At 47.1% G+C, this 21,124-nt stretch overlaps 1 protein-coding gene across 1 annotated transcript; it reads right to left on the reverse strand.

Annotated features, from left to right (window-relative positions):
- Positions 1 to 7,337: 7,337 nt before the first annotated feature.
- On the reverse strand, positions 7,338 to 11,678 carry cited4b (Cbp/p300-interacting transactivator, with Glu/Asp-rich carboxy-terminal domain, 4b). The gene is made up of 2 exons (XM_023807657.2): positions 11,484 to 11,678; positions 7,338 to 10,229 (listed from the first exon to the last, which is right to left on the reverse strand). The coding sequence occupies exon 2, from the start codon at positions 10,209 to 10,211 to the stop codon at positions 9,504 to 9,506; it is 708 nt and encodes a 235-aa protein (XP_023663425.1). The 5' UTR covers positions 10,212 to 10,229; positions 11,484 to 11,678; the 3' UTR covers positions 7,338 to 9,503.
- Between the last annotated feature and the right edge of the window lie 9,446 nt (positions 11,679 to 21,124).

The raw sequence follows: 21,124 nt of genomic DNA on the forward strand, positions 1-21,124 counted from the left end.
GATATGATCCAAGCACACCGTGACCCCGCACTGGATCAGCAGTTATGGAAAAGGGATGAACTTCAGTAACGCAAGTGTTTTTGTTTAATGGCCATGTCTCAAAGCAACTTCTGCCCGAGATATTCAACATGCCAGGAGTTGAGAATGGTGTAATCTTTTTTGCAGCATCCATCTGCTCAGGCCCGCCGTATTTGCTGAGCTGTTTGGATAACCCACTTGCTCATTAGATCCCGCTGTTCCTTGCACCTTGACCAGGTAAGCAGTAATGTGTGTTAACTGTTAACGATCAGAATCGGTTCCAGTAATGAATGCTTTACGGGTGCAGAGAAAAAAACAGAAGCAAGATGTAACTTTTTTTAATCAATGCCCCATCTGTATTTTATGACCACTCAGTGGAATGATTGAATTAAATCTTTAGTTAATTAGAAGTGTATCTTGAGTGATGTCGGGGCTCCCTGTCTTGGCCTGCACCTGGTTTCGGAGGGATGCCCCTTCCTGGCAGCAGCCTTTCGAAGGGCAGGCGCTGCACATATGCCGTCCAGGTGGCCGCGTACAGCTTCTTTCCCATTAGCAACTGGGCAGAAGCCTGTTGTAGGCATGCTGGGAGTGCAAGCAAGCATGCCTGTTGCCCTAGCAACTGGTCACTTCTGTTTCTGCAGGGAGAGATGTAACACAATGCATTGGGCCCAGTGAGCATGTTCAAATAAACCCGCATTTAACATTTAACTAATCATTGTAGTTTAGGATCACTATGATTAACTCTGTATTTCTCTAAATTTTACTCAACTCATTAATTCCATACTGTGTCACACTGGATGCGCTTATGGCCAATTACGCAATATCCACAGACACAATATGGCCAAAGGCAGCGTGATCTCGCTCCAGGGGCTGCTGGGAAGCTCATATTGCCACGATGTTGCCATGATTGGTCAGGTTAGCTCAGGCTCTGACATCCACCACCCCCCCCCCCCCCAGCACGTCTAGTAGATTCATGTCAGCATGTTCCATCAGATCATCTCAGGGACTGACAGAACTCAGTGTGTCTGATTGACTCAACTGAGAGGCTGCAAAGTCCCTATTATGTAAGCACTCGCCATCAGTTTAACAGACCCAAGTGATTAGTCAGAAAACTAGATTCACTAGATCGTAATGTGCCAGACTCTCCCCCCAGTTTCTCGAGTGTACTAATCCTGGCCAGGAATCGCATAGCTACCTAGGAAACTGCTACAGACACTCATTTTAGAAAAGTGAGAAGTAACCAAAACAATTTATTTGCTGTGTAGAAGTATACCACATCATTTATAAGTCAAAGCGAAACAGGGATCTGTCTATCTCAGCTCCTTGACGATATATGTAACATAACCAACATGCAAAATGATACTGAGGGTCAGAATAATGCGTACCGATTAAGAGTGGAGTAAGTCTGGGGGGGATATGATTACAGATTTTAAAACGCACAACTGTGTGTTTCAGGCTACAGAGTGACTCCCCAACCATTCTGTGCACCTCCTTTAAGTAAGTGACCAAGTGAAAGAATCCCTTTGAATAGAGAAATAACCTGATCAAAGATCATGTGTAACCAAACGATTCCCAAGGGACATTGCAGTGGACATGGAGATGTCAGCTATCAATTATAAAGTCAGATGGCTAGTCGGGAAAACGGGCACCAGGGAAATAAGGTTCTGTGCAAGAGCTTACCAGCAAGGCAAGATCTGCCTGATGGTGTCTTTATAATAGATAACACAGTGTTTGAAGACTGAGACCACTGTAGCAGTCACATGCCACAAGTACCCAGGGTCCTCTCAGAGTCAGCTGCCTCACAGATGTTTATCCATTATCATCAGATTAATGCTGAAATAGGCCATACTACTGATGAGCCCAAATTTGCTTTGGACACCAGATGGCGCCATAATGCATCCATCAGCAGGGCTCTGAAAAGGGTGCTAGACTCAACATAAGTAAATCTCTCACAATCTCGTAGGTGAATGTGGTTGGGATGATGCAGTCTGGACTGTTACATCACCTCTCGGGGCCCCGCACATTGCCAGGTGTGTGACTGACGGCCCAGTGGCTCTCCTGTCACTCCATGAAGAAGGGCAGATGTGGTTTGAGCGCCCCCTCACTGTGCTTGGTTTCAGACCTCCCAGGAGATTGCACTGATCTGATTAACATGGTCCTTCATTTCGTCTCCCTGCCTTTTGAGGGTTCTTATCTAGAACAACTGGAACAAGCATTTAACTCAAACTGTCTGCCATAGTCTCCATTGGATTATAAATATTACCTAGCCCACTATAACTTGTAGGTTTTATTCTCTTATGGCTTTCATCCACTCTGCTATTTGACTTACTACTGTAATGCTGACATTATGATTTGTGTGTGCTTGCCCATGTGACTGCACACACAGATAGATCTTTCAGAGATGAGGACTGGCCAGTATTTCCTCCATTTCCTGTGGCCTGAGTGACTCAGTTACGGGACATGGGCCAGCACGGGTGGCATGTTTCATTGTGAGAAATGCAAAAAATCGTTGTGTTTTTTTTTTGTCTCCATCGCTCTCCTCTGCGCAGGCGATGACGGAGAATTTCACATCAGTGCGCGGGTTCATGTGGTTGGCTGTGAAGAGGCTGCACTCCAGGCGAAGAAGGCATGATGTACTGTAAATCTAACCACATCCTAACAGCGAAAACAGGAAGCAGCTCCTCAGAGCCTCTGTTGACTGACCAAAACCACCGACGTAGTAGATATGGAGGCTGCCTGTGTATCAGTGTTGCACGTCTGTTCATGCATACACATGTCTGAGTGCATCCTCTATGCATCCATACAGGTATGTGTTTTTGGGGCAAAACACAGTCAGAAAAATGCATGTATGCATAGATATACAGAGAAACCAAAGCGCCCACAAAAAACCCACAAGTAAGACGTCCAACTTGAAAGACATAGAGCTTCATCGTAGCCTCTGTGGTGAAAACAAAGTATCGAATCATCCTTTAAAGGTGTTTACCCCAGTGCCTTCCAGGTAGTTATTTACTCTATGGATTAACTCTCACTTATCTAAATGCCCCCCCTCCCCCCAACAGTGAGCACACGTGTCCGAGTCACAGTGACTGGCCCTGTTAGCATGCTGTGCTGCTCTGTGACTCATAAGACTGTTTCCAAGGACCCACACTCTCCCACATCCCTGTGGGAGTCTCGCCTACTGCTTTTGGCGGGGGAGGGGTTGTCCTCCCCCCGTTCTGGGCCATGGCATTTCTGCAATGTCTCAACAAACCTTGAGCAGATCTGACCCGCTTCCATCAAAGGCGATGGGCTGACATCATCACTTTGTTATTGTTGTTTTGACTGGGGCAGGAAATTAATGAATTTAGTTGCAATGGAACCTCTTGTGAAGTAGATGCTTGTTGCTAATGGTAACCCATTTGCCAATAAGATGCTGCCCTGGTAAGATCTCATAGATCTGTGACTGTACATCTGTCAGTTGTGTGTTGTATCTCCCTGAGGAAGGAGAGGGGAGAATGGAGTAACCCAACTGTTATTCCTAAAGACCTGCAGGAGAAGGAGCTGTTGTACAGCCAATCAATTAATTTCTTTGTAACACAACACCCCTTGTGAGGTCATTGGGGGCGGGGACTAGGTTCTGACTGTGCCCTTCTCTCAGGAGTTAAGGAAGCGTTACTGGTCTTAATCAGCATTTTGCTTTGTTTCTTGCAGAGGGAGAAAATTTATGTCAACTTGGAATAACAGGCAGCAGCATTTAAAAATTAATTATTCAGAATTAAGCCTTATTGTCCCTCCCTGCTACCCATGGCTGGCTATCTTGTGTTTGGGGGGGTCTGTTTGGAGTTCATCATTGGCGACATGAAGGGAAAATATTTATGTAGGTTACATTTTACATCAATATGTTTAACCATGTTTGCTGTTTAGTGTAGCAGGATGGGAAATGGGCCTCTGCTCTGATGGTCCGCTTCCCCAGATGTCCCCACAGGGCAGAAAATATTCTGTAAAAGATGAACTGTCTGGCTGCTTTAAACCCAAAGAAATGCCCATGCATTCTCATATGGTGCTTAGATGTCACTGAGTCTGTTACAGTCAGATCTAAGTAGAACACAGAGGAGGCAGAAAAGGAAATGAAAGAAATAAAAGTATTATTTTTAGACAAACCAAAGAACTTGGGATCCCAAAGAGAAGGACCCATACAAGGGGGACTGGGAGGCTGCTGGGGGTGCGGGTGCTGACGCACATGGGGCTGGGGGTGGGGGACACGGTGTGGGGGAGGGAGCCTCGAAGGGACCTTGTGGACAGAGACAGAGCGTGGCAGTTTATCAGAGGAATGCTGTTTGTGCTTACGCGTGCTGATCTGCACACCTATCCCCGAATTTCTAGCGTGCCTTTTCAGTCGGCTGATAGGTCTAAGTCACTGGCATTCTTGACATGTGGGCTTAGCTAGTACCAGTACTCCCAGGGAGGCGTGGGGGTGAGCTCAGTGAGCGCTCTCCATGGAGGACCTAGCAAAGACTCGAGAGACACAGAGGGGGGGGGGGGGGGGCAGCCTTTGTTCACGCTGAAGTCAGTTGGGGGGGGGGGGGGGGGTGCTGCAGCTGGAATGCCTTTGCTTCAGACCATGAGTGGCTATACCAACACTGCAGCCCCCACACACTTCTAGATTTGAGAGAAGAAGATATCTACTGAAGTCATAATCCTTAACAACTAGCTCGCCTGGCCAGGCCACCTGTAAGCAGCAGTTAGGTCTATTCCCCGAACTGGGGATGCATAGTCTGCTTAGGCCTTCAAGGATGAGCTGGTCCTATCAATGGTGGGAAGAATGGCCAGGCCAGCAGAACGGAATGAATGCCGAAGGGGGTGGGGGATGGGGGGTGATCACATTATTGACTTGGTTTCCTGGTTACTGCTGCCTGCCCTGAGAAGCCGGACGAAGCCCTAGAAGAAAGCCCAAGGGCAAGAGGCAAGGGGGTGTTACCCCAACAGGGCATGTCTGAAACATGTCTTTCCTGGGGGGGGGGGGGGTGAATTATCACAAAGGAGGATGAGTTGTTGATGCTTGAACATCTCTGGTAGGGAGCAGCACAGAGAGTCTTCAAATGGCATCAGCATCTTGCATACACATCCATTGCGGCTATTTCCTGATGGGAGGCCGTGTAGGTGACATGTGTACGAGGTAAAACAGTAATGGCAGGGGAGGCAATATCAAAGATCTCAAAACAGCTTACACTGTGGTCTTTGAGGAATCAAGGATTGGTCATGGGGTGAAGGTCGTATTAAGCAGCATGCGTGACAGACGGTACACTGTAAACATGGTAGCAGGGTAATGAGGAAGTCCTTCAGGACAGGCATGTCAGGTCTGGGTGCCACTCTGCTGCTGATGTCTCTTCTTTGGTGGGTCACCTTGGTTACTGCTCCATCGGAGCTGTTGAAGCTGTTAGATTGCAGCACAAATCCCAAAACGCTTGCAGACAAACTGTTACTAAAACCCAGTAAGCTGCGTACCACTGGCAAGCCAGGACTTGAAGTCTCTTGTTCTCAGCCAGGTTTTTTATTATCAATTTTGCTGGTATCAACTCCCCAGCATTTCTAAGTTAATTTTTGACTTTTGTGTTAACTCCAGCTATGGTTTACCATAGCTGCCATAGGACATGAAGAGTTTGCTGAAAGTCTGGTGTCCTGCCCTGTTTGCTGTATGCAGGATCAAAACAGATGAGCGCAGAATAACATTTTTTGACACTACAGAGGCTCCAATAGGGACAGCTTGCCCAGTGTGCCATGTACAATGGAAATCCAGCTGCAGTGTTGACTCAAGTCAGCAAGTGGAATTTCAGCATAGCTTGATCATTGCTGACCTTTCAGTTTGGGAATCCCTAGTTTTTATCCCTTCCCGTCAGTGCTGCTTCGAGTGCTCAAGATTCGAGCGAATGTCAGGATTGGTGGAGGACGTTGAGCAACCCCTCCGTTTGCCAAGAGCAAAACAAAGAACAGAAACAAACAAGTGTGGATTACGGCTGAACACACCCTCTTTTGTGTACGCCTCGTCTGGTCTGTGTGTGGGGGGAAGCTCGGCGCTGACACAAAACAAGAGAAGCATGCAGAAAAACACAGGCAGCCTTCAACCGAACCTGCATTTGAGTAAGTGATTTTTGTTGTGTTGAACACACTGCAGTGAAGCATATGGTAAACAAAGACAAGAGTGCTTGCTATTAGTCATATCTGTCCCCACGCCCATGCTTAGCACTCCCTTGCCGAGTCTCGGTGTTGGGTGCTGCCCAGTACACCCATTGCCCAAGCCACTGGCAAGCTTGTGTACCCAAGCTGCAACTGGCAGTCTCGAGGAAAGTCTCCTTCCCGTGTGGCCAAAGCCCAGGCAGCAAGGCCAGACCTATCAAGCCCAGCGTCCAACTACATTCTCCAACAGAATGAAGCTGAAGTCCTTAATCTACTGTGCTTTTTTTTACTGTCCTTTTGCTCAGTGCGTGATTAGGACAGGCCTGGTCAAACGATTTCCTCTGAGCATCCAGATTTAGACAGATGTGGCTTGGTAATGAGCAGCTGAGAAGGGTTTCCGATAATGTCTACAATGCATTGTGGTCAGTGAAACATCACAAGAGCTTCTTGCATGGAAAGAGGAATACAATAAGTGATATTTTCATGCAGGAATTTGTTCAATCTACACAATCAAGTTTAACCACATGTAGGAAAGTGGTATCATCCCAACCGCTGAACATAAAACAATAGTCCCTACGATTTAAGGCTATTTGCTGTGGCAGTAGGTGTCATTGTGGAAAAGGCTTGCGACCAAAAGGCTGTAGGTCAGTTCCCAAGAGGAACGAGTCCTAATCTTGTACTCTTGAGGAATGGTCAGGTCATGAACTCCTTTGGCAAAATAGTCACCTATCACTGCAAAATAGACATTGTTGTGGTACACTGACTCAGCACCTCCTTACACCTCTTGAGTCGGTGGCTCGAACACATTCTTTGTGTGGTGCAGGGTTCCTGCAGTAACTCCGGTTTCCTCCCGCAATTCAAAGACACGCAGTTAGGCTATTTGGCATCTCCATACCGGCCAAAGTCCGTGTTTGGATCTCACCCGCAGTGTACCCCTCCCTTGTTCTCTAAAAGTGCCTTGGAGAGGTTGATCACTGCGACCCTGACCACAATGAGCAGTTGGAATATGGATGGATGGTCATCTATATTAGTGGATTTAATGAAAGATGCATAATTCAAATAAGTGATGAATAACAATAAGGATGATCATCCCAATCCAACTCTTGACTAACAGACACCTGATGTGTGGGTTGACAGAAGGTAAGAAGATGAAGCAATGATCTGGCTTATTCATTAAATAAATATTTTATTATTATTGCTGAAAATAAATACATTTTTTTCCCAAATAGAATCAGTAACATGAAAGGGAACACTAAACAAAGCGAAACAGAGATTGAGAAAAGGGTTGCGGGAAGGGTCAAAAATGCAAGTGATCTTTGTAGAACTTCAGAGAACCTGGGAAGTCCAAAGAAAGAGACAACGACCTATAATGAGACCTGCCATGTTCTCACATGTGGGCAATAGCCCCCAATTACTCAGCCCCCACCCTGCAGATTCCCATACTGAGGTGGCTTCCTGTTCCCTCCTGATCTATGCTGAGGACACAGACCAGAAATGACATAGGTGGGTCTTATCATTCAGTTCCTGCAGAACCCAGGATTAAAACTCTGGCATACTTGGGCCGAGAGCATACGTGGTTTTGGCAGCACATAAAATGTCAAACCTGCTTAAGCAATTCTAGGACTAACCTTTGTCATGGTCATCAGCACTTTACACCATCCAGTCACGCAAGCACACACCTCTGCTTCTTGTACTTTCTTGTTTTATTTTCCAGTAAATCATGGCTGAGGAAGACCGTTGTTCTTACTCTTTATGAAAATACTTGCAAGACGCAGCTATAAAACAGTATAGCCACTGAGATGGTAGTGGGATAATTGGGAATTCATGCCTATGAACTAGAAATAGCAACAGTGTTCAGTATACAGGATCAGTGACTAGTGTACAGAAACACGTGGCCAAGCAACTCAATTTTACATGGCAAACCAGCTTCTTGAAGTTCTCCAGGGGAAACTGATAGTTCAAGTCCTGGAATCTACACTGTCTTCAGCATAGATGTCCTCAGGCATCTGGTCTAACTAACCTGCTGACAGTGGTGCCTCCAACCTTTGTTAGCTGGGCTGGTTGAGAACAGAGGCATTGCATACAACGTTCACCATCATGAACCACACATAGGAAATTGGCAGCGTACCAGAAGAAAATAAAGGGACTAGTTGCAACATGAGACGAGACGATATCTTAAGTTCCTCTTTGCTCTGCCAAAGTTGACAGGCAAACTCCGCAAGCCAAACATCATTCACGCCCCATTCTGAAGCCGGGCTTGTGCTTGGCTAAAAATACCAAAAGGACAGCTCTGTGCTGGACACCTAGACAAATTTCCTTGTCTCAGTAATCAGTGGGGTGTTAAGAATATTTTTCAGTGTTATGGTTAATCACATCAGTAGAAATTGTACAAAACCCAAAAATCCCTGGTGGATTTTTCTACCTTTCAGTAATGACCATACAAAATCAGTTTTCAACCAAGCCACATTGATCAAGTAGGCCATCATTATGACCACATCATTTGTATTCTAAATAAAAAATTTAAAAATCACTGGATTCCTTAGGCCCTAACCACAAAAACCAAAGCAATAAATATAAGGCATTTGCTAACCTAAGCGTGAATTTAGGAAGTTATTCCTGTGCTAGATTTGGCTGTGACACCTGCACAAAAAAAAACAGCTGAGCGTGAATATCAGTGCAAGCTAAAGTGTAGAGGCGGTATTTATGGAATGCATCAGCAGGTGTACATGGGTTGTACAAGAATTGGGTTTGACGCACAAGGCCTCCACTTCTACATGCATGCCCAAAAAAAAAAAAAATTAAAAAAAAAATATATACCAACCCCATCCCAAAATTCTGAATCGCCCTCACCCTTCCTAAACACACCCCCCAACCCTTCTATTTAGTTGCATGTTAATCACTTGGTGTGGGAGATTGAATGAATATAATTTCATAAACTGCAGTAGAGTCTGATTGTTTCAACTGAGGCAACACAGTGTGTGCGTGTGTGTGTGTGTATATATATATATATATATATTGTTCCAAGTGGCTTCTGAATCCTGCAAGAAGAGGTTACATTCATCCCATATGTTCAGGGGGAGGAAGGCAGACGAGGCTGAGGAGCACCACCACGAAGTACCGAGACGTCCTCCAGGACATGTGGTTGAAGACATCTTCTCCCTTTTCAGTGTTTTAACTGTTTACACAAAACAGGAACGTGTGTGTATGCCAGTACACACACACCCACAGAAACACACAAGCACGCAGGACTCCAGGCTGGACTCCGCTTGCTCCCGACCTCCAACCAGCCTTGGCCCAGGGTGATCCAAACACGGCACCTAAACCCCAGACTCTCAACAGCTGACGGTGCTGGGCTGCTGTTTGCTCACAAAGTCTGAGATGAAGTCAAACTCGTTCTGGCCGAGGAAGAGCTCTGGGAGTTCCTGAACACGGTCCAAACCCAGCTCCACAACCAGAGAGGTCAGCACCTCCTCGTCAATCAGGTCCGTGTCCATGACATTGAGGCCCAGTGCCGGGCCGCCCATGTGAGGCATGCCAGCCAGCTGGGCGGCTCCCACCCGGTACTGTGGTCCGCCGCCCATGTGGTTCCCGTTCATGGGCATGAGGTGGTGTCCATGGTACGGCGTGTTGAGTTTCTGCAAGTGCATGCTGGCCATGAGCTGCTGAGAGGTGAGGCCCCCACCCATATACTGCTGCTGGGGGCCCTGGACCAGGTGATGCTGCTGCTGCTGCTGCTGCTGTTGTTGTGGTTGCTGCTGCGGGTGGTGCTGCTGGCCGTACATCATGCCGCCGGACATCTGGTGGTGGTGCCCCATCTGAGCTCCGTTCACAGGCCCGTTCACGTTCGCCACCATGCCCATCCGCGGGCGCATGCCGCCGTCCATGCCACCCTGGGATCCACCACCATAGTGCATCATCTGTCCAGCGGGCATGCCACGCATGGCAGCCTGGGGTCCATGCTGCTGGGGCCCCGTCTGCAGGCCACCGCTCATCCCCATCCGGAACCCATGGTTCATGGACATCATCATGTGATCAGCCATGGCGTCTTCCTCCAATCACTGATCAGAGAGAAAAAACAACTTTACCATTTAAGAATCTGCAAAAGGTGGAGGCACTAATGCAACACAGACCCTAGGACAATCCTACCCAGTTACCCTGATGAAAATTATTGTCCATGTTGTGTTCATTTTTACTGACTTATCTGATAGCTGTGTGGGTCAGCAGAGGGAAATTTTAAATATCCACCATACTATTTCTGCTAGGAGTCTAAGAAGAGTAATTAACGTGGGAATTAGCTGCATAATAGGCCAAAATGCACGGACACATAAAAGGTATTAAGTAAGTAAACCCGGGGAAGCACTACATTTGGCTAAACATTGCGGCTTCGACAACGATGTTACTTGTCAGCAAAAGCGGTGTCACAGTGCGACAAAAGGTCCCTACGGCCATCCACAGCAATGGATACCGGACAAAACCAAACGTGCTTAACTGATCAGGAACAAAATACAGACACATGTGCACTAGCTGCTTGAATGAGCAGGGAGGGTGAGAATGTCTCCGTCATCCACGTTATTGTCACGTCGCCGTTGTCCAGCCCCTTTCTTACAGTTTTTTTTTTTTTCACTACAGTATTTAAAGTCGCAAGCGACACGGAGTAGATAATCTGACTCAGTGTGGTTCTTTCCCGCGGGGCGCTTTCTTGAAGAAAAAAAAACCGAGATCAGCAGTTTCTTTCCAATATCTCCCTTCTTTACAAATATTATGTGCAAAGCAGGCAAGCTCCTCCGTAGGGTATGCGGTTCTTTGTGCCTGAACGAACGGGGCTAAAATCCAGCGACGGTGCGTCGCTGCACGTTTAAAGGACGCGAAACGTTCAGCTAACGGGCACGATCTTTTGGACAAACCCTTAAAAGTCAAGCTTCTCCTCTACCTGTCATGCACAGCTAGTATTTTTTTATGGCAGGCTCTGATTTAAGAAATAATACCGTATAAATGCAACAAATAAGTAAGCAGATAATGTCACGCGCATGACAGGACCACATAGGCGCTGCAAACAGGTATAGCGATATTTAAAGCCCATTTAAGCATGAAACACAATTGTTATGGACAGACTTGCCCGAAGTGATTAATCACGCATTTTGCAATAACGTTGACGAATTATTTTCGCTTTAAAACATGCCGTTTTACAGAGCGCCACGTTAAAAGTGATTCGGAAGACAGGGAAAAAAACGGAGAAACGAACAATGGATCCTCCACCTAAAGCAAACGAACACAACCTCGGCCGTGTATTCCCGTTCATAAAATATACATACCGGTATACGTTCTTGTTACAAAGTTCACTGACTTTGTAATTTCAATTATATTTGTTGCTTTAAAAACTGCACTGCGAGGGTCCGCTGGATTAGCACGTATATTCCATGGGGTTAAGCTTCATACTCGAGCGGGATCGGAGCACAGAAAGCAGGCATCGACTCTTCAAACGACTGCCTGTTTTCTGGGTCAACTCAGGGATTATATACACTAAAAGCTCGGAGGCAGGCGCACAGGGGAGGTGGAGCCAGCCTTCCCCTCGCAGCCTTTGTCGCGATTGGCCCCACTTTAATAATTGTTCAGATGAAAACGTGTGGGATTCTGTAAAAACATATTACCACAAGTTTCCTCCTTTTTTTAGCCCCCACCGCAAAAACACACAACTTGCCAACGTCGATTTATTTGACAGTTGTTGTTCTATTTTTTTGCTTCGCATTATGAGAAAAAAAAAAGCAATTTGCACAAACATGTCCATTGCTTAATTACGTATATTTTTATAATGTCCATGCACTCACCATTGTTTGGTGTTTTGTAGTGCCTCTTGACAGACGTTTTAAACCGTTTCTTTAAAAAAAATAAAATAATAATATAATTTGTGTTATATTAAAATTTAGGTATTAAAAGCATATGAACCGAGACCTGGTGCAGTTTCGCTTTAAATCATCATAACTTTTCATGCAGAACTTTATACGGCACGCATTTTTATATGGGGTTTAACGTGCACCAATCGCCTGAGCCTGACAGCCTTTCCTGTTTGTGTTTGAAAGCTGTTTCTCTGTCTGTACTTCTGCTCTCATGCTGTTCTTGGGGCAGCGTGTCAAATGAGAACATGCGATTATTGTTCAGTTTTCCAACCAAATTCACTGGTGATAGAGATAAATAGACTATATATAGAAAATCAGCCGAATGGGGGAGGGGGGCAGACCTACAAGCAGTACTTAACCCAGCTGGTCCCAGGCAAAATGCCTGCTGACTCGGTGTTAAAGCTGAGTGACGTGGACTGCGGGGGGGTGGGTGTCCTCACGGTTGTTCTGGGTCACCGGCGGCGGACCGGTTGCTCGCCTCATCCTGTAGGCTCCTCCTTTTACTCCTTAGCTACCGGTTTCACCGGTTATATCTTATTTAGAAGACCAGCGCACTCCTGATCAAAACAGGTATCCTGTCCTTGACAGTGACCAGGAAAGTTAACATGCACAGTATTAAAGTATTAATGCACCTGAAAGTGTGACCTGTTTTATTTCCTTCTGCATTCAGTAATGAACTGCATAGTTTTATGAGATGGGGTATACTGGGTTTAGTATATTTTGTACATTATCTGCTTGATGTACTCCACCTGCACAGAAAACAATGTCTTACAGCTGTCTGTAACTTGATGTGCATCTGAAATAGTCTGGAAGGTCCCATGCAAATTTTGTGCCTGCTTGCTTTTCTGCACGTCAGCAGCAGATCAGCAGCTTTGTACTTGTGCACATAATGGCACCTTCGGCCTGTTGTGACTCGCTGGCCTTGGGCAAGCACCCCCCGCCTTTTCTCGCTGTTGGGCCCCTGGTGTGAGCTGGGGGTACCTGTGAGCCAGGTGAATCTTTGGGGACATCATGCTATGGAATCAGTAAAGAAACGTCACCAAGGTCATTGCTGAAGGCCGACTAAATAAACGCCGCATGTTTGATGGCCGCCTCTCCTGTCCTACAAATCCTGTTCTCACACTCAAGGGCCTTATCTACTGGGCCACTGAATCCTATTTATGTTCCACGTGTTTCTTCCTCCCTGTCAAGGCCACCAGTGTCCTCGTTCACAGCCGGTTTTGTCAGTAAGCCTTGACTGGGCTTTTGCTTATAGATGGATGTGAGATGACTCAAGATCTGTGTCCACAATGCACCTTTTCCACCTTGGGTGACGCACCAATTCCTCAGGGGATCTGCCGACTCGCCCATGACACTTTTCTAAGCTTAGTCACATCTGAACATATAACTGACCTTTCAGTGCAAATGGGAAGAAATCCATCCATCTGCCAGCCGCTTATCAGGTGCCGGGTCACAGGGGGCTTTGGCAAAAGCACACGGCCAACTTACAAAACACCAAATCACCAAACTGCATACAATTGGACAGCAGTAGGACACTGGCGGAAAACTGTGCAACACAGAGGAGACGTAGAAAGGCCACACACACCCACACACGCACAGGTTTGTAATTATATCTTTGCGGGGACTCTCCATTCATTTCTATGGGGAAAACTCTAAATGCAATTTGAGGACCTTAACCCCTACCCAGCCAGTAACCAAACAAAATAAGAGATTCTTGGCTTTTTTAGTTTTTTGATTGCATTCACAAATCTTTTTGGGGACCTGAAAAATGGTCCCCACAACGTCAGAATAATAGGTTTTTATTACATTGTGGGGGCCATTTGGTTTTTTTTTACATGTCAGAGTGTTGTGGTCACTGTGCTTATTGTCAGAAAGTCAAAGCCCTCCATCCCATGAAGACCCCCTCCCCCCCACCAGGTTCAGGCATTTAAACTTGCTGTGGTGATAGCATCTCCTCACAGTTTGCTCTCCTGCTCTTGTTTCCAAATTGCTTTGTCACTGTAAGTGTGCTGCCGGCTGAAGATTGCTATTATCATGCAAGCGCAGCTGTGAAAAGGTTAGAGGGCATAGTTTATAGCGGGAGCAAGTGGAAGGAAGCTAATTGTTCGCCTTTTTTCCACGTAAAATGAAGTGCCGTGAGAAAGCCAGTGACACTCTGGCTTTTTGAAACCATATTCTTATTAGATGCCCAGTTTTCCGGTGGACAAACCTGTTAACTGGACATATTTGGAGCTGCGGCAACAAATGCAATGTGCATGAGCGTGTGTCAGTACCAACCAATCGAGAACACTGAAGCTCATGCATCAACCAATCAATACCGGACCAGTAAGTCCCGCTGCAGTATCCACCAATCCTGACCACACTTTAATATTAATATAATATTAATTAATTAATATAAATTTCCACAGGGAGCTCCACCTCGCACGTATGTACTTGCTTATTAGCTCTGCTTGTGTTGCAATACTTGTTTTGTAACATGGCACGCCTATTACTAACAGTTATTCAGTTGTAAACAAACTTCTGTACCGTGTGTTTTTCTGAGTATTGATATGACTGGGTATTGGCACTGCACCCCCGTGGGGGCCTGCTTCGCAGTAGCGTGCGAGCCCCCCTGCTTGGATTCACAATCCCCTCGCACCCCCCCCCCCCCCCCCCCCCCCCCCCACTGCTGTGTGAGCGTTAGCATTTGTGTTCGCCGGTGGAATGTGCCTGTGTGCTGTCACCGGGGAGACGAGGGGGGGGTAGGGTCCCATGGATGGGCACCTGGAATGTTGGTGGCTCAAACAAGCAGTGGCCCTGGCGGCTCGCTGTCCCCCCCCCCCCCCCCCCCCCGGCACCGTCTTCCACATCAGTGCCGTCACTGCACTCCTCCTCCGCCCGCCTGCTGTCCTCTTTCGCCCATCCCTCCATCCGCCCTATCAGACAGCCTTCCCACCCCCCTACTGATTGTCACACCAACACTTTAATGCCACCATAAATATTTATATCAGCCTCCCCCACCCAACATCTGCACAGGCAGTTACGAATATTTGGGGCCGTCATGGTACCACACAAGCAGGAGATCATCCATCCGCTGGAGGATTTTCTGCTGTTTCTGTGATAGCGTTGGTTTTTAAACTCTACATCTCTGGTCGTGTCATACCTGCAGAAGCATCTGAGATGGCTGTGTTCGGTTTGGTTACATACAGAGCTCCTCTAACACCCACACCTGTCTGGATTTGACAGTCCCCCCCCCCCCGTCCCCCCCAGCTCCCCTCGGCACTGTCCGCTGAGTTTGCCTAGCCGCTTCGTTAGTCAGCAGGTGTAGTGCACAGCCTGCGATTCACGTTTTTAGGGTGAGGCGCCTGTTTGCGCCTTTGTTCTCCTGCCGCTGCCAAGCCCTCGAGTGCATGTCCAGAAGCCCCGCCCACTCCTGACATGTGCATGTTTTCTGATAGGTGGAGAGCCAGCAATGAGCTGGGCTTCATACATGTTAGTGGCAACAGAGCGGATGTACAAATGTGCATGTGTTTGGTAAGGCGGCCGGGGTGCGGTGGGGTAGGGGCAGTGCTAGGCAGAGTTAACCCCATTCTGGCCTAGCTTGCTCTACACTCACTTTACTTCCCGATTTGCATTTTAACTGCTCAAACAGGTCTGGGCCAGGAGAGCAGACGGCCTATCCCCCCAGCACCCCTACCTCCCCCCGCTGCTCCAGTGATGCCTGGCAACACGCAGCCTCCGAGGGCTGTCAGAAGCAAGCAGAAAGAAAGGAAGGTCGAGTGAGCAGGAGCGTGTTGTGTTACCGTGTGCAGTCCTCCCTGAGACCTCCATGGGAACCACACTAGTATTTGTGCACTAAAGGAGACAGGTGCTATTTCAGTGCCAGATGCTAAGGCTAATGCACAGCTTAGCCTTGGGGGGTTCTCCAGCACAGGATGGGTGCAAACTCAGCCAACTGGGTGCCTCTAGGCTGCCTGTTGCTACATCCACATGAGACTCACGACAACCTGTGTCGAGGAATCAGTCCAAAAGCTTGGGTATCCTGTGACCCCAATGTTTGTCTACTGCTGCTTTAAAAAAAAGCCACTGGTCCAGAAGTCCAGGTCCGCCATGTTGTTTTAAGCCGGCCAGCTCTGCCGTGGCACTTTGGAATGCCATCCTTCTGGCTCTGTTTCATCTCGCTTAAAGGCATTGGCTGGAATTTGCTGTGTTTTCTTTCTCTGCTGGCCTCAGAACACAGGAATGTGCCAAGCGCGGGTTCTGCTAATGCCACACGCTCACACTACATGCTATTATGACATGCTAATGTCACATGCTAGCACTATTCCCTCGCACTACACACTAGTATGACATGCTAATGTCACATGCTAGCACTATACCTTCACACTACATGTTAGTATGACATGCTAATGTCACATGATAGCACTATTCCCTTGTACTACACACTAGTATGACATGCTAATGTCACATGCTAGCACTATACCTTCACACTACACGTTAGTATGACATGCTAATGTCACATGCTAGCACTATTCCCTCGCACTACACACTAGTATGACATGCTAATATCACATGCTAGCACTATTCCCTCGCACTACATGCTAGCACCACATGTCAGCGCTGGACGTTGCAGCCGCATCCCTGAGCAATGGTGGCATCTGTGACCATACTAGTTGCCCCCCACCCCCCAGGTAGACATCTTCCCATCATGCTTTTCAGATTTCCAAGTCACCAGGCATGCATCACAAATAAAGTCAGGAGTGGTGTAGTCGTCAGCAACAGGGGGCTGGTTCCAGGTCTCCGGAGGGTCTAAGCTCTTGTACTCTAGAACCGAGTACCTGACTCTCCAATAAGACATTCAGCTTTATTCATGGGTGAAAAGTTTACACGACGTCAGCCAAGAACCCCTAAGTGAGTGCACAGAAATATATTTGCAACGAATGCAAATATATAACCGACCAATCAAAGTGATCCTTAAAAAAGCAATCAAAGGTCCTTAAAATATGTAGCAGCGATGAACAAATATTTTACATATATTGGCGTTCCTCTCCATACATATAAGAGTTCCTCTCTTAGTTAAATGTTGTTTATGAGCACAGGAAACTTTCTCAACAAATCATTGTTGTAATACAGGTCCGGCCAGGATCATGAGAGCAGCTCCCTGATGCGTGTCACTAATATGCACAGCACACCTGCTGTGTCACAGTGCTGTTCTTCCACCACAAGGCCACACCCCCCTTGCCCCCCCCCACCCCCCCATGCTTGCCCCGGCAGTGCCAAACTGTGGTGCAAAAGTCGTTATTTCATGCACAGTTTGCTGTTCCTCCAGTTCCTTTTTACTGCAGGGACAGAGGGTGCGCAGTGCAAGAGCTGCAACCGCAGTGCCCCTCCCCGCCCACCCCACCACCTGACCTACCCCACTCCAATCTCCCCCCCTCAGTCCTGGGATGCCCTTGGCCACCAGCGGCTGTTAGCTGGCTCATTATTGCAGTAACGGGCTCTGCGAAAAACAAGAAAGAAAAGCAAAACAAACAGATGTACAGCGCTTTGACAAATAAGCCAAGTTCACCTTGTGATTTAGGAGATATGCGGATGTACCCACAATGCTTTGCAAGTGTGCATATCCTCAATGCGGTGGGAGTGCGTGCAGGGCCGTGGAGGTCTCCGCTGTTGACTTCTCCAGTCTGGTGCAGGTTGACATTTCGCCTGCAGCTGTTGGCTCTTTGTATGTTTGCTCCATTCTGGTATTTGGGCACCTGCAGTTCTGTATCAAACACTTTTTTGGGGGGGGGGAGGGGGCTCTTTGTAACTTCAACCCATTTCTGGGTCAGAAATGTTATCTCTTCTTTTCCTTCCCTTCTACTTTTCTTACCGACCTGAGAGCGATTGTCAGAGTGGTAGCACCTCAGTGGACAAGCCCGGCCCCCCACCCCCCACCTGAGAGAATCCTATACTTGGCCTGGACACAGATAGCCGAGGCTCAGGGATTACTTGCAGCACAGTCAGCCAATCACCTGGCGGAGAGGGGGAGTGGCCTCTGGGGTCAGCAAAAGGTCTGGCGACGGTGGCCTGCAGTCTCCACACCCGCCTTCCCCCTTGCGGTTGCAGTGCCTCCATTCTGTTGCTTAGCGACGAGCCATCTCCGCTTGGCTTGCGGCCCATGGGTGTCAGGTGTCCCATCTCCTAAGCCTGGATTTGACTGCAGAACAAGGCCAGGTGAAGTGTTTCCTGCAGGTGTGAAATCCAGCCCAGCTACGAGCTATAGGACATCATGTGGGATCCCATCTGCATGGCTGTGCCCCAGGACCCCGCAGGACCCCTCCCTCGAACCTGGTGCTCTCCAATGCAGTCCCTTGACCACCATACTAGCACCATACTAATGTATATGTTCAGAAATGTTATGTACAGTTAAAGTATATATATTCATGTGCTACATTCATGTTTTCACTGTATTTTCGTGCAGTGCAATATTATATATTTCAGTGTTCTTTCTTAGTCTGTTACTATTACCAGGTTTTGTATAAATCAACTCAGTTGCATAAATCATTCTCATGGAAATGGCTTGCAAATATGAATCATCAACTTGCTATTATTCCTAATATTCCTATGAAAGGCTCTGAACATTTTTTCATTTGTCTTTCTGTGGGAAAAAGACAGGCGTGTCCATTGACCATCGGCCCAGGATGTTTCACGCATTACGCCTCCGAAGTGATTTCAGTAATTAGCACGATCGTTTCACATTCAACAGAACTGTGTGTGTTATTCAAAATAATAAAAAAATCCTCTTACACCAGGAGAGAATATGATTGGACTGATTTATTTTTATGAAGCGAATGCATCCAAAGCTGTGTATTGATTTAGGCACCAGATAGAGCAGCATTTATAAAATGTCCACTAAGATATTAACTGAGCATGTGAAAAAAATGACTCAAAAAGGTTTTAAATTTCCTGTACCATGACACACAATAACAAATAGGAAGATAAATAGAGCAAATTCAATCCATTTTATGAGTTTCTCATGGTATAATTATCCATTTTCCTTGACTGATTATGCAGTGCGGGGCTGTGATCAACCTGCAAGCTGGAACATCGGCAAATGCACATTTATACATTTATGGTGCATTTTCATTGGCACCAAGGCCTAAGCCGTACCCGAGCCAAACCGCGAAGAGACGGTCTTCCGTTGTAAATTATACGAGCCGTAGCCAAGCCGTACCTGCGCTGATATAGTCATGCTTACTGGCACGGCCAAAAGCGTGACCAAATCTAAGCTGGTTGTGTCACCACCATCTGATTGGTTATTAGTAGAACTGCAAATCGTGGCCTATCGATGCATTCCTGATAACTCAGGACTCCAACCTCCTAATTGAAAAAGTGCTATAGAATGGCTTAATGGAATGGATTCGTAATGCAAATTTACGCCAGCTAATGCTGATTCTGCTAGCATTTGATGCTAACATAAGAAAGAGATTCTTATAAACTTGCCAGCAGAATTTAGCACGTAGCAAATCATAATGTATGCCGTGTAGCATAGCATAGTAAATGTGTCTCTTTCGTTTTATCCCACTATCATTCTCCAAACCTTTACCAAGCCGACCCTTCTACAGTGGAAAGTCGAAGCAAGCAGGAACCACTCCATAACTAGTGTCTCTTTGAGTTAGGGTTTGGATATGGCCTGGTTCCTGTATGCCGGATGAAAAGCGGCCTTACACTTACACAGACTCAGACATATACTCACAATGACATACTGCGGGCAATATAGAAGCCCCTATCCACCCAAATCTGATGTCTTTTTGCCCTGAAAAGCAGAGGAAACACACACATGTGAAGAAAACAGACAGGAAGACAGGAATGAACCTGACAGCTGTGGAGGTGCCAATCGGGGAGCCACCCTACCCTCCCCGTAAATATGACTCAAATAATCTCAAGTTCAAGAGATTCTCCTTAATGTGAGGCTTTTTTATGCATATAAAGCAGCTAATAGGAGTAAACAAGGACCAAAATGCTGACCTCAGCCATGCCTAAGAATATGTGAAACATCCGGAACCTTCAGTCAGGATTTCTCCTGCCCTCCTTTCTACTGCAACAGCGGTTAACCTTGCTTTTCTGCTTCTGGTCTGCATGAAAGTGTCCTTAAAGCAACAAGAAACGGGAGAGTAACAGAGCAGGACTGACAGTTTGCAGACCTACAATAATCTTCTGCCGTTGTAGAAGAAACAGGGCAGGTGTTCCTCTGGGACCCCGAGCACAGATTCTCACTTTTGCTTCACGTTGAGTGGAAACTCAGCTTAGTGTGTGTGTGTGTATGGGGGGGGGGGTAACACTGTTGCTCTGGCGATGAGATCGGACTATAAATACTTTCGCAGCTTCCTTCCGGCCCTTGTTCACCCAATCAGAGGAGAAATCTCAAACATTTCTGAGGTTCTGTTCTCTTGGGTTCACGGTTTGGGCCGGGGGGTGGGGGGATGGTTGCACTGTGTGGTTGCAGCTGGTAAACAATCTATTCCGGGAGGCTAGCAGGCCATCACCTTTAGTAGCAACGTGTGTTTGGTTGACGTTGGGTTTCCAATAAACAGTTACTCTCCGAACCGCTAACGAAAGCGTCACCTGGTGCCTAATTTCACGGCGAGCGTTACGAGGAGGAGCTGGGCAGCCGATCTGCCTTCGGGCAGCCTGCCACCCACTTTCTGTCCCAGGGGGATCGCCATGGGTGAAGTATCTGCAGAGTTTTAGATGACCATTTCTGTGCAGTATACTGAGGGCGGGGTTCCCCACGAATTTCCTTTAGAAACAGCCCTGGACTTTCACCAGATTTTACATCGAAAGCTATAGTTGCGTTTTTACTTTTTTGACGTTTTGATGGTGTGTGTTGTTGTGGGTTATCTGAGCTCAGAGCTAAATATTGAGAAGGACCTTTACCTTGCCAGGGCAGATATAAAAGAATAAAAGGATGAGGTCCTATGTGTTTACAGACTTGGGAGACAGGGCAATCAATCAGGCAAAAACAGCCCCCTTCCCCCCAACATGGCTGCTCAGCTTGAACCCAGTGATCGATACGGCACCATGGTATTGTGATGGTA

Source organism: Paramormyrops kingsleyae, chromosome 9 (assembly GCF_048594095.1).
Source record: "Paramormyrops kingsleyae isolate MSU_618 chromosome 9, PKINGS_0.4, whole genome shotgun sequence".
Lineage (NCBI taxonomy): Eukaryota > Metazoa > Chordata > Actinopteri > Osteoglossiformes > Mormyridae > Paramormyrops > Paramormyrops kingsleyae.

Excerpts from the sequence above, each read along its gene's own strand:
- cited4b (XM_023807657.2), bottom strand. The coding sequence starts at position 10,211 with ATGGCTGATCACATGATGATGTCCATGAACCATGGGTTCCGGATGGGG.